The sequence below is a fragment of the Suncus etruscus genome, chromosome 17 (assembly GCF_024139225.1).
Source record: "Suncus etruscus isolate mSunEtr1 chromosome 17, mSunEtr1.pri.cur, whole genome shotgun sequence".
In the NCBI taxonomy this organism is placed as follows: domain Eukaryota; kingdom Metazoa; phylum Chordata; class Mammalia; order Eulipotyphla; family Soricidae; genus Suncus; species Suncus etruscus.
The window spans coordinates 67,097,215-67,111,318 of NC_064864.1; the positions used below are offsets into that span (position 1 = coordinate 67,097,215).

The 14,104-nt window shown below is 47.6% G+C and overlaps 1 protein-coding gene across 8 annotated transcripts in view; it reads right to left on the bottom strand.

Annotated features, from left to right (window-relative positions):
* Window positions 1-7,945: 7,945 nt before the first annotated feature.
* FGFR2 (fibroblast growth factor receptor 2) overlaps window positions 7,946-14,104 on the bottom strand; it is a 95,704-nt gene continuing 89,545 nt past the window's right edge. For 6 of the 8 annotated variants that reach the window (XM_049764436.1, XM_049764429.1, XM_049764428.1 and 3 more), the window contains 2 exons: window positions 12,038-12,143; window positions 7,946-8,586 (listed from right to left, as the gene is read on the bottom strand). In XM_049764436.1, the coding sequence (XP_049620393.1) occupies window positions 8,422-8,586; window positions 12,038-12,143 (271 nt within the window). In that variant the 3' untranslated portion in view covers window positions 7,946-8,421. Of the gene's footprint in view, window positions 8,675-12,037; window positions 12,144-14,104 lie in introns of all 8 variants that reach the window. The other 2 variants (XM_049764432.1, XM_049764430.1) reach the window with 1 other exon arrangement.

Here is a 14,104-nt window from a genome sequence, read left to right on the forward strand (position 1 = left end):
TTCCTCCCCCCCCCCCTTTTTTCCTTTCTTGTTATTGTTATTCCAAGGACCGGTGATATTAGTAATCACAGTGGCCCAAAGGTAACACAATGCTATGGTGCTAGGGTCCTGACAGTGCTGTTGTTGGGGTGGATTTTGGCATATGAGGCAGCACCAAGGAATGGAACTCAGGACTTTGGGCCTGCAGAGAATACACTTCCCCCACTAAGCCATCCCCAGAGTCTTGAAACTGTACTCCCAACTCCCCAAATTGGGAGAAACAGATTCTTCCAGTGACATGGTCCATCCTAACTCTATGCTAATTTATAAGCCTGGCCATGCCAACATCCACCCCATACTCTGCACATTATCCAGAACAGGAACAAGAGGAATCTCAGGGCAGGTTACCCTGTGGGTGGATTATGGCACCGCACTTCACCTGCTTCCACATCTAACACCCCCAAGTGCTTCCATCTTGCCAAAGCCTTGAGGATTCTGTTCCCATCACCACTTTCAGACTTGCCTTCCAGAGACTGGAGGGACAGTAGTACAGTGAGGAGGCTTCTTGCCTTGCACATGAATAACCTGAGTTCAATTCCTTGTTCCCAGTATGGTTCCCTGTACCTTGCCTGAGTGATTCCTGCAGGACAAAGAACAAGCCCTGAGCACTACCAGGTGAGGTCCCAAAACCAAAAAAAGCTCTACCTAGAAAAAATTGTGGGTAATTCCTCGAAGCCTCAAAACACCAGCCACATCTAAACGTTCACACTTGGAGAAAAGAAAATGTCATAGAGCATTAGAGTGATACAAGCTATAGGACAACTGAGCCCTCAGAAGCCAGGAGAAGCGAGCAGCTGTGCTCCCCAAGGAGTTAGGAGCACCCCAGCCCACCAGGCAGAACCATGACAGGATGAAAATCTACAGGTTCAAGACACGCATCATCCCCACAGAATACTGTCTCAGGGATGAGAGATAAATACACATCCTCTGGGTTTTCACAGACAGAAGGTAAGATCCTGGGCTCTCCTCATGGACAGAGGGCAGTGTCCTGGGCTGCCCTGACTAGAGAGCTGGCTCTGCCATATCTCTTTGCACCTTCCAGTCTGTGAGAAGTAAAACAGGGTGAGGGGCTATTTTTGGAGGAGACTCAACTAGCAGCACCTGCAGAGGCCTCGGGCACAGCTGGGGAAGTTTCTGCTGCTCTGACTCAGCCTCCAGTACAGACCAGAGTAAGGCCTCTGGATTCCCAGGATAGTACCAAGGCTCTCAGTGGCCTCCCAGTGCCCATCCTACTCTCTCAATTCTTTCCATGTGCTGTTAATAAGCTGGAGTCCTCTGTGCTCTCCCTGCTGTGCCTTCCCGCTGTGCCCTTTGTGCCTCCACCAGGCCTGTGGCTCTGCACCTCACCTCTGTGCTCCCAACTCTCCCTCAAGAGACTGGGCAGCTCCACTAGAAGGAATAATTGCTGAGGAATTCTGCTTTAGGGTTCTGCTTTGGGTTTTGGGTCAGACTCAGTGGCACTCAGGGGAACATGAGGAGCATGAGTCCCCTATAGGCAGAGCCTGTGGCCCAGCCCATAAAATCGTGTCTGCAGCTCCACATTAAGTATTTCTTTTCTTTTCTTTTTCTTGGGGGGGGTGGTCACATTGGCATCATTCAGGGGTTACTCCTGGCTCTGTGCTCAGAAATCGCTCCTGGCAGGCACGGGGAACTATATGGGATGCCGGGATCGAACCACCATCGGTCCTGGGTCAGCCGCTTGCAAGGCAAATGCCCTACCTCTGTGCTATCTCTCCAGCCCAAGTATTTATTTTCATCATCTACAATGGTGCACATGCACACACACATGAATACACACATACACACATGCAACAACATATCTATAACACGATTACAGACATGGGCACACAGACATGTAAAAAATGCAACACTAATGCATATATACACAGAGAGACATACACACATATGATACTTCCACAATTACACATATGCCACCCACTAATGCACAGGCACACCTATGTTCATATGCATATATATGTATATATATATGCATATATATACATATATATATATATTTACAATTACATACACCCAAACTCAACATCCCCTCCCTTCCCCTGTCTGGGGCCCTTTCTCAGTCCTCCCTGAGGCGGGGGCCAAGGCAGTCCCACAATGTGAGTCTTTCAAGGAACCCCACTCAGCACTCATGTCTCCCCTGCACTGCCCCATCTTGGTGAAAGTCTCAGCTTTCACCCTGGGAACCTCCCAGGCTCTACTTCCCCAAAGCAGCCCCAAGCACGGGTGTGTCCCTTCACCACTACCCTTCATCCCATGGCCCCTGCTCTCACCATATGCACCTGCTTTCAGGTCAAAAAAATAAGAGCTTAGTGCTTGATGGGCCGAAAGCTGGTTTAGAAGTGCTGAAACCAGACCCAAGAATTTCCCTGTGCAGCCACTGTGACCTGTGCAGTGACCTTGCTGGCCCCCGTTATCCCATGGGAGGGAGCTTCCAGCTGAAGCTGGAGCAACTGACTTAGTCCTTTTGAGCCCTTGGCATTTTGATCCCTGAAAAGGGTTTGTTTTTTGTTATATTTGTTTTGGGGCCACACCAGGCATCGCTCAGTTTACCCCTGGCTCTGTGCTCAGAAATCACTTCTGGCAGGCTATGGGGATTCTATGGGATGCTGGGAAATAAACCTAAGTTGGCCACATGCAAGACAAATGCCCTCCCAATTGTGCTGCCACTTTAGCCCCTTGTTTTGTTTTGGTTTGGTTTCTGGGTCACACCTAGTGGTGCTCAGGGATCACTCCTGGAAATGCTCAAGGGACTATACAGGATGTCTGAGATTGAAACAGGGTCAGCAGCATGCAAGACAAATACCTTCCCTGCTGCACTCACTCCAGCTCCTAAAAATGCTTTAACACCCCAGTTTTCAAAAGAGACCAAGAAAGCAAAGAGAAATGGCGCTTCCATATGGAGGGAGGTGCTGTAGGAGCTCGGGCTCCTCCTGTCTGTAACCGATCATTGAAACGTGAGCCCACCTGCACCCCACTCTGTGCATGCCAGCCCCACAGAGAAAGATGGGGTGTAGGAAGTCCCAGCGCACCCCGGAAGAAGCCTCGTGTTTCCTTCTTGCCAAACAAGCATCTTCAAATCCAAATGTCAACATCGAGCCTCCCCTTCCTCCAAGAGTCACACTATTGACTTGGCCTTTGCTTCTGGAATCTCTGTGGCAACCTTGCTTAGAAGCGCCCTGGGCGTGTCTCTACCTGCAGCTCCAAGGACAAAACAGTGCCAGGAAGACACATTTGAGCACCTGTGGCCACTTCCTATCTCCAGAGGATCTGAAAACATCGTGTTGGGCTCGAGGGTATTTTTCCTGGCTTTCACCTCCTCCCAGGCTTCTTGTTTTTAGTGACCCCTTTCTTAAAAGCTGCACCCAATTCCAGGATTTACTATTTGTTATTTTCTTATCCACCAACCACCTGCATGAACATGTACCCAACTGGTCCGTTACTATATGAGCTAAGGATTGGCAAACAGCTTTGTAAAAGGGCTCAAGGAGGTAGAGCTTGGGAGATTTCCCAAAGGGTTGGAGCCTATGCCTTAAGTGTTCAATCAGTGGCACCACACGCCTCTCCACCCCACTGTCTCTAGCACCTCTGGTCCCCAATACTATTGGGTCTGATCAACATCTAATAATCCTCAGACCTGCATTCCCCTGCCAAGGGCTACCCAAGAAACTCCTAAGCACCACTGGGGAGACCCCAAAAGAAACAAAATCTTAAAAAAAAAAAAAAAAAAAAAAAAAAAGAAAAGAAAAAGAAAAAATATATAATAAGAGCCACAGAGAGTAAATACTCTCATGCTTGCAAGCCAGATGGTCCCTGTGGTAATATTCAGCCCCACCCTGGCCCTGCTGGCACGCCCCAGCACATGAATGAGACTGGCTGGGTGCCAGCAAAACCTTATTCCAATAAAGACTTGGGCTTTGATTCTTATGTCCCTCCCCCAGGCTTCGAGATAGAGTTTTTTACAATGCTCCTTCCACCAACAGAAACACCAACCCCTTTCTTTGCTTGAGGGCAGCCCAAGAGAAAGAGGTGGCCCTGAGGCCACTATTGGTCCTCCAACCTCCCCCAGTGTTCCTGAGGCCTCTTGGTGGGCTTGACCATTCCAGCCTCCTGCTCTGACTCTGACCATAGCTGGATGCCAGAGGCTTAAATCTGGAGCTTCTGCCTGAGGTTAAATCTAAATCTAGTCTCAGACATGCAAAGACCTGGGCTCCAGGAAGGGAAAAAATAAAAAGAATCCACGGTCTGGTGAGTGTGAAGTTCTGGGTTCCAGCCTTGCATGTTTGCCTCTCCCTGCCAGGTGTGGAAAGCTTGTCTCAACCAAAATGACACCCCTAAAACAAAAACAACCTTAACAGAAAAGATTCTCCTCCTCTCCTCCTGCATCTGACACCAAAGACCCAAGATTACCTCCTCCAGGATGGCAGCCATCGTTTCTTTGGTTTTTGATTACACACCACTTCCTAATTTTCATTTTGTTTAAAGGTGTCAGTTGGCTTACAGAGGGTACAATGTTTGTTTACCACAACTATCATAAAGTGTTACCACCCTTGCCCTCCCTGGGCATCTCCACCAAAGGGCTTTCTTGGGTCTGCCCTTATCTGTTTTTGTTGGGATTTTTTTGATGTCTTAGCCCACGTGTATGAGACCTTCCAGCCTTTGTCCTCCTGGACACCTACTCCAGTGCCACCCACATTGCCACAGAGCATGTCAAGGTTTCAGAGTTGTCTTATTCAGCCATCTGTCTGTCAGGGCCACTTGGGCTGGTTCCTGGTTTTGGCTGTTATTACTGGGTTGGATTGCCTGGCTCATTGTATGTGTGTAGGTTTTCAATGATGTGTTTCTGTGATCTTGGGATAGATACCAAAGGTATCTGCTGGTATTTTTCACTTTCTGAGATATCTCCAAAGAGGCTTGTGAATGATATAAAAGAAGGTCTGAATAGAGAATAGAACCAGGATAGGACGCCAAAGTACTAAAAAAAGTAACAGTTTTCCTAATTACTGATGTATAAGTTAAATTAGCAGGTTATTTTAAGAAGTTTCTAGAATAATAAGAGTATGTTAGATTTTAAAAATTAATGCAGGGCTGGAGAGATAGGTCAGTAGTAGAATGGGTCCAGGGTACTTGCCTTGAACGTGGCTGACCTGGGTTCAAACCCCAGTGTCCCATATGGTCCCTCAAGTCTCACCAAGAGTGATCATTGAGTGCAGATCCACTGTTGGGTGTGACTCAGAAAGCAAACAATAAAAATTTAAAAATAAGTAAAAATACATATGGATCATAGTGCTAGTACAACAGGTAAGTTGCTTCCCTTACATACAGCTGACCCTAATTCCCAGCACCATGTAGAGTCCCCCAAGCACCACCAGAAGTCCTGAGCACCACTGGTGTGGCTCCCAAACCAAAATATTATTAATAAACATCTGTTTTATTCATTTTGGACTGCACACTCAGAGGCTACTTCCACCCCAAACTTGGTGCTCACTCCCAGGATTCTTGAGGAACCTAGCAATGCTTGGAATCAAGCGCAGGCCTCATACATGCAATGCATAAGCTTAGTCTGTTTTACTCCATCTATAGCCCTGGAAATGCTTCTTTAAAAAGCAGATGACAGGTTGAATGCTTGCAAACATTATTTCCTGATGTTTTTTGAACAATATGGAACATTATTTTCACCAACTGGAAACTTAACAAATGTTACTTAAAAGCAGGGAGGAGAGAGACCAGCAGTGCAGTTCCCATCAGCTGAAGCATACACTTCATATATGCCAGGTCTTGGGTTCAATCCCTGGCGTCTCATGGCTCCCTGAGCACCACCAGACATGGCCATGGTGACCTCTGAGCTATGCAGGGAAAAGCATCTTTGGGAATAGCCTTGCTCTCCCAAATTCTGAGTATTACCCCTAACAAAATTGGGGGGGGGGGCAAGTAGGGAAAAGAAAGCCTCAGTGAGATTCACAAATAACTGGTGACTTCTTGGATGAATACATTCAGTTTTGACAATTATCCACCTTTATGTTGACCTACAACAGAGTTTACATCTTCATTTAAGATAGCAGCTGTTAGGTAGGAGCTAGATGCAGAGATAAAACAGCAGCTCCTATTGGAGCACCAGGCTGCAGATCTGGGCTCCATGTCTCCTAGATAAGATCTTGTCCAGTTCAAGGATCGTCCCGTTTTAAGGAACCAGAAGACATTTCCTCCTCCATTCTTTTGGTTTGATTTTGACTTGGGGATCACAACCCATGGTCTCAAAGACTACTTACAGCTCAATGCTTAGGGATGGTTTCCAGTATGCTCAGAGCAAACATGGCTCTACCACATGCAAAGCTTGTCTGATTAGCTGTCTGCCCATCCACATCCTCTTCCTCAACATATCACCAGGCTCCCCCAGGAAGGAATCAGAAGGCAAAAATAGTTCAGAGTTGAACAGGTCTGTGGTTATTCCTAGTTTGGAACTCAGAAGTTACTTTTTATTGTTGTGTTGAGGTGCTACACCCATCGGTTCTCAGAGGTTACTCCAGGAGGGCTCAGGGGACCATATGGGATGCCAGAGATAGAACCCAGGCCAGCCATGTGCAAGGCAAACACTCTACCCACTGTGCTATCACTCCAGCCCCTCAGAGGTTACTCTTGGTAGAACCAGGAACAGACTTAGGTTGTGTTGCAGAAGTATCCCTATTCAGACCAGGTTGAAGCCTAATTCTGTCACTCATTTGCCTTAAGATTCTGCTTTGACATGAAAAGAAATCCTGCCCCATTGATTTCAAAGGTGCCCAGAGAACAATCAACCAGCTAAAGGAGCTGAATGATGGACCCCAATTGTGTCTTGCTCCCAGAGCCCCAAGATCACACACATGTCCAAGCACAGGAAACCATTTGGGAAGACAAGAGGATTAGAAAAATAAGCTGCGTAACATTTATTTTGTCTTGTTAACATTAATATCTGTAGAAACATTTTTATTGTCAGTATAAAAATTAACAGGTTTTATTAAATACTTTCTTCAATTCTGCAAGACGTAAAATCAGTGTGGTCTGCACTCCGGTTCATAGCGCTAGCAGTGAGGTGTTTCCGGAGCAAGCTCCAGGATGCTTTCAGATGAAAGGAGCCTGGTGACACTGCATCCTGGCCTGAGGTCCTGGTACACAAAGACGGGAGTAATCCCTTCAAAAGATGGACTCAGACCCGCCCTCTCTCCCCCTCTTCAAACCACCATCAGAACTGCTCTGGGCTTCAGGATCTGAATAGGCCTCCGTGGAGTCAGGAGATCTGGAAGCCAGGATGCAAAACCACCGAATACAGGCCTCTGCTGAAGGCGCTGTTGGGGCAGAAGGCCAGCTGCCCAGAGAGTGCATGCGTGCCGCTATGGTCAGGAATTCCATCCCCGAGGAGAGCGCCATCTTTTTTAAGAGCATTGGGCCGCCATTTTCTTGCCAAGTCCATTCAAAGCCACACTGTCTGCAGGAAGCCGACGCTGGAAGCCAACACCTTCCATGCTGGACTCATTCCCTACATGCACTGCGGTAGTTACAGCCCCATCCGTTGACAGCAGAGCTTCAATACAAATAAATCCGAACTTCACCCCCCCCCATCCCCAGCCATATTCTGTCAATATTTCTCTTTTCTAAGTCTAAGACCTAGTTAAGTCCAAATAGCAGCTTAACTAGCTCCAATACACGGCCTGCATAGAAATGTCACTTAAATTACAAAAACATAAAACGATAAATGATTAATTGTTTTGTATATTACCAATTCATTAATAAATTAATGTTATACCATTTTTTTTCCCTGAAAGCAAAGTATGTTTCCACCTCTGTCAGGTGAAAATTAAGTAATTCTGTGTAAGAACAACAGTATTTAGCAAATAGCTATTACAAAAGAGTCCAATTTTTAGGTGCCTCAGGACATCCATTTAAAATCAATACAAAAAATAATTCCTTGTAAATATATAATATATATTTATACATAATTTGAATATATTTACATATATCCAGCACCTATATACTGCCATTGTGCTCGGTAAGTGTGTGCTGACATATATTTTCTCCAATTCTTACAAAATGCACAAAGAAGGCAGAACCATATGTTTGCCTTGAGTCCGGCTAGCCCACAGCCCATCCCCACGGTGGGTCCCGGGCAGGTGGGGGGCCCCAGCACAGTGTTGCCCCCAAAACATTCCTCTCTGGTGAACATAACAAATCTCCCAGAGGAGAAACTCTTTACACGTGTGCCGATTATTTTCCAACTATTTACTCCTCTGATCCATATATACATGTAGAGACAAGACTCCACAGACCATGTTGGCCACCCTGTTCAGGGTCCTGGGGTCCTGGGCCATCCGTGGGGGGACGGACACAGGCCCCTCAGGTTTTCACACTGCCGTTTATGTGTGGGAACCGAGGCAGGCAAGGTTCATAAGGCATGGGGTCCGGAGAGAAAACAGAGTCATCTCCCGAAGAGCAAGAACTCCTTGTGTCGGGGTAAGTTGGTGAGTACTGTTCGAGAGGCTGAGTGAGGTCCAAGTATTCCTAAAAGAAGGGAGAGAGACGTTTTATTTCATCTTGGGTCAGGACAAGGTGAATACGGTTCGAGAGGCTGAGTGAGGTCCAAGTATTCCTAAAAGAAGGGAGAGAGACGTTTATTTCAAACGCAGTCTCTTAACACCAAACTGACACAGGTTTAGGGCAGGGGGATCCCCAGGACTGTCAGAGACCTACCCTGGTTCCCACTGAGCCCCCCAACTGTATGTGCTCCTTAACTTTTCTTGTACAATCATCATAACCAAATAGTTGGCAAAATGGCAGTGCTAGGTGGTCAGCTTAGCTTAGGACACAGATGGCACAAGACCTTCTTGGCTTGCTTTTAGGTTCTTCGTGCATCACCCCCACTCCCCACTCCAGATCCCACAGATCCCAGGGGAGCACAATGAAAAACAGGCACACTCTGGATCATCAAAAGAGCTGAGATCACGAATATTTATTTTAAGAATTGTATTTTCCTATTGTCTTTCTAGTGTGTCTTCATTTAGTGGGTAAAATCCCAGATGTCATTCATTACTCTCAGAAGCTCTGAGTTGAAAATGTAAATAGGTTCAAAACTGTTTTGGACATATGCAGGCAAGTTCCATCCATAATGGACTGGTAAAGAGAGGTTTGTCCAGGAAACAGGCAAAATTTCAAAGTCCATACGTTTGAAATCCCCTAAGGACTGTGCCCTAAGGCATGGGGGGTGGGCTTGTTGGGGAGAATGAGGAGGGAGGGCCCTTTCTCACATTTCTCCCAGCTCTTGCCTCTAAGCACCATTGGGTATTGCCCAAAGATACTCACCACTACCAAAACAAAAATTAAGAATGGTTTTGTAACATTTATTTATTTATTTTAACAATTTTAAGCCTCCCAAGCAGTGCTCAGAGGCCTCAGAAACACACGTAGGATTCTCAGGTTCAAAGCCAGGTCTTAATATGTGGCACCGTTTGGACCTTATAGTCTAGTCTTATGGTCTAGGATCAGACATGGCAGTACTTTGAAGCCTCTCAGGCTATACTTGGTAATGTTAGGTGGTCAGGCATTACCAGGGATTGAACTGAATTCAGGCATAGACCCCAACCTGCTTGCTCTCCCAGCCCATCTTCTGTCACATTTAATTGGATGGAAGCCAGGAGTGTTGTGGGGTAGAAGTGATTAAAAAAAAAATGTTGCCCTTAAAACATATATAAAAGGATAGGAAATTCACATTAGAGTCCTGTCCTATTTGACCCAGAACCACATATTGCCATTTCAAGACTGCAGGGTCCACCTTCTTGTTTCAGGTGAGACAGGCACAACAGTCAGAAGTATAAATTTACTGTTCCTCTCCAGGAAAGGGCTGTGGAGTGGGACACTGATCCCTGAGGGTCTCCATGCCTCAGTGGGCCAACCTGAGGGCACAGTGTGGCACTCCCCACCCCCCATCTCCCGCCCACAGCAGGAGCTCCCGACCTCCTCTAACAGATTGATTGGCAGAGGAGACAAAAAGCACAGCCCGCCTTGGGTTTATCAGAGAGGAACCCACAGCGCGTTGGCAACTGTACATGTTAAAAGAAAAAAAAAAGAAAGAAAACCCACCAAGCCCACTGTAATTCATCACTAGGGTTGGCAAGGGAGAGGGACCCCAGGCCGGAACGGGGGATGTGTCTGTTCCAACAACATCAGCATCATCCCACTGGAAACCAACTCTCACCACATCAAAAGAGAGCTAGTTGCTTCCAATGATAAAACTGAGATTTTAGTTTTAAACAGGACCACTTTCCTCCAGCATCTGGTAATGATTTTCAGAAGGGAAGAAACTCCAATTTTTTTAATCAGTTGGACAATATGGCATTCTCCTTCCCATCCAGCCCAGCCCAGGACCCAAGACACAAAGTCCACTTGGGACATTCAGACAGACTGGTAGGCAGGATGCGCTGGGGACAGACATAAGGTTTCTGCCATGCTCTCCCCCTACCTAAATGAGTCCCTGATCTTCTAGGGGAAAAAAAGACAACCCAAGAGCCTGCAATATCAGCAGAGATCCAGGCGAGGGTTAAAGGAACTTGAGCTAGAAACAACAATTTTGGCAGGAGAAGAACGTTGTTGTTTTGCCTTTCCCTTGAACTGGTCCTTTTCAACTTCTGAAGGCCGGGCAGCTGCATTCATTTCAATGCAATCTCATCCTTTATCAACGTGGACAGACACAGAAAACATCCCAGCTGATGGCTTCTCATCAAAACATTTGATTATTTATTTATGGGAAACAGCAACCAAGAAATCCATGTTCAAACCAGTAAGTGGGTGATTAGGGAAAAAAAATGCAATTCCTTTCTAATTTTCTTTCTGAGGCCTCAGAAAGACCCTCGGGGGATCATGGTAGACACAAACAGAGAAGGGTTACCTCCCCTGCAGGAGGTTTCCATCTTCCTCCATGGACAATGGCTATTCACCATGGTGAGGAGAGTTGGCCTGGCCCTAAAAGGCTTTGGGGCCTTGTGCTCAGAGCACATAACCTCTTCCAGCGCACAGAAATAGCTTCAATGCATTGAACTAAGACTCGAGTAGAGAGGGCACTTTGGGGATACAAAGTAGACTGTTTTTTACAGAAAATAAGTATTTTCATTAAAAGTACAAGCTCCCTCTAAAAGCAATCCCATAAAGCATGTGTGGCAAGTGTCTGGATGCACAGTTTAAAGCAGGTAAGTGAGAAGCATTTCTGTGTCTGATTCTGGTACTTCCCAAGCGTGAGACAAGTCCTTACCACTGGGCCACACACCCGGCCCCCAGGACTGTGGTAAATGTTCATGTGACTTGAATCCATTCTTATTTAAGAATTCTTGGGGCCGGGTAGGTGGCGCTGGAGGTAAGGTGTCTGCCTTGCAAGCGCTAGCCAAGGAAGGACCACGGTTCGATCCCCCGGCGTCCCATATGGTCCCCCCAAGCCAGGGGCGATTTCTGAGCACATAGCCAGGAGTAACCCCTGAGCGTCAAACGGGTGTGGCCCAAAAACCAAAAAAAAAAAAAAAAGAATTCTTTTTTCTGAAATTTCTCTCCAAATGCCCCATGACTCCTAAGGGGACCTGGGAGTATGTTTACACACACACTTGGGAGCCTAGGCCCATAACCATGTGTTTCCAGCAAGGCTGTTCTTCATGGCCAGGAAGTGGGGACACTTGGGGATGTCACTACCTCTGACCTCCACAACTCTCATAACCAATCAGGACACACAATAGACTCAAGCCCTTCCCTGCCTCTCCAAGCCCCACCCTCCACCCATCTTCCCACCCAAAAAGCCACAGTCATGGTCCTGCTGGGCTCATGAGTCAGAACACACAAGCTCGGAGACAAGACAGGACCAATAAGGATGATGCCAAGGAACTGGGCCTGTGTAGATGAAACATGAAGCCACACATGGGAAGGGGGTGGCCTGGACAAAGCCATGCAGTCCCCAGCCAGGGTAGGAGGCCCTTACCTCATTGGTTGTGAGGGTGAGGATGCGGTCCAGGTCTTCCACCAACTGCTTGAATGTGGGTCTCTGTGAGGGCACCGCATGCCAGCAGTCCCTCATCATCATGTACCTGAAAGGACACGAGTGAGTCAGTTCTGGAGATATTAGCACCTGGTTACCTGCCATTTTTTATTTTTGATTCAATCTTTGTTTTAGGTTTTGGGGCTACACCTCCATAGTCCTCAGGGGCTATTCCTCGCTCTGTGCTCACAGGGTCTCTCTTCACTGGTGCTAGGAGAATAACATAAGGTTCCAGGGCACAAACCAGGGTGGGCCACATGCAAAGCCAGCACCTGATCTCTATTCTGTCTCTCAGCCCAACAAGGCCCTGCTAATAGGTGCTAAGGAACCATCCCACAGGGACAAAGATGTCCAAGAAGTTTCCAAGCCACAAAATTAGGAGCCAGAGAGGACATTTTCATTCCCCGTGGAGCTCCTCTAAAGGGCACATCGATTCACAAAATTCACTCCTTTCCCTGAAATCTAAGAAGGATTCCACAACATAAAGTCACCTTATGGGCACTCACAGCTGATCCCAGCCTTATCGCACAATTACAGCACTTTGGGGAGTTAGGAAGGGGGAGTACTTCCTTCCCCCACACTCCAGCATAGCGTAGCCTGCAGCAATTCTCTCTCTCTCTCTCTCTCTCTCTCTCTCTCTCTCTCTCTCTCTCTCTCTCTCTCTCTCTCTCTCTCCCCCCCCTCTCTCTCTCTCCTCCCTCCTTCCCTCCTCCCTCTCATTTTTTAAATCTGCCTGACACTTTAGGTTTTGTTTTCAAGATCCGAGGGGATAAAGGTCCCTCAGTTTTCAATAATGAAGTTAGAAAACCACAACTTTCAGGCCAGGGTTTTGTGTATTAATCTGCCATCACCGTTGAGCGCTCACTTCCTGATTAACTCTTGGAGAGGCCTGAGCCTCACGGGCCTTATCTTGATTATGGGTTTCGACAGACCCTCGATATTGGGAAAGCAATCAGGGTGACGAGAGCACAATAAATGCCTTCATGGCACACGGGAGTCACTCGGCTGAGGCCCTGCAGCACTTGCGGGATTGGGGGCAGGGGATGGGGTGGGAGGGGACTGCCTATGAATTCAAACAAGAAGCCCAAGAGGCCACACTCAAGACCTGGTCCCTTGGCCGGTTCCTCTCCAGGAGCCAGAGAAGAAACAGCTAGGTTCATGGCCCCAATTGCAGCCTGAAACACAGTGATCAGGGGAAGCCTTTTCTAGAAATCTCTAGTCCTGGAACTCTGAGGAAGCTACATTAAGACACACAGCCCGGGGCCGGGCGGTGGCGCTGGAGGTAAGGTGCCTGCCTTGCCTGCGCTAGCCTAGGACGGACCGCGGTTCAATCCCCCGGCGTCCCATATGGTCCCCCAAGAAGCCAGGAGCAACTTCTGAGCGCATAGCCAGGAGTAACCCCTGAGCGTCACAGGGTGTGGCCCAAAAACCAAAAAAAAAAAAAAAAAAAAAAAAACACACAGCCCATCCTCAGCCCAAACTAGGGGTACAAGAGAGGTAACCCTTCACAGTCCCTCAGCACCACCACCCCACACACAACAGTGATTTTGGGGAATCACAAAGAAATCAGAGAAACATCCCATCTTCACTCATCCTGTAGGGCTGGATAGTCTCAGGGGAAGGGATGGTCAGATTTTCAACCTGAGTGGTGGGTTTCCACCCCCCCCCCCAATTTCTATGTGATTCTCTAGGGCCCCATGGCTGAAGGGAAGATTCTGGACAGTGTCCAGACCCAGCATGACCCTCCGGGATCTGAGTGATCCACCATTCTCGAGGCACATGCAGAGGGTGCTGGAGTGAATACCAGTCCCTGGCACCACATGGTCCCTCCAAGCCAATACAATCTGGCTTATTCTGCACATCCCCAAGTGACACTCTGTTGGGACTAGAAATCCTGGTTGCTGTAACAACCTCAGCTCTGGGCCAGAGCCCAAAGAGCTGCAACAACACTTCTCCAAGCTGGCTTAGGCTCAGGGGCCCCAAAAAGTCTAAGGCCAGAGGGGTGAGTAT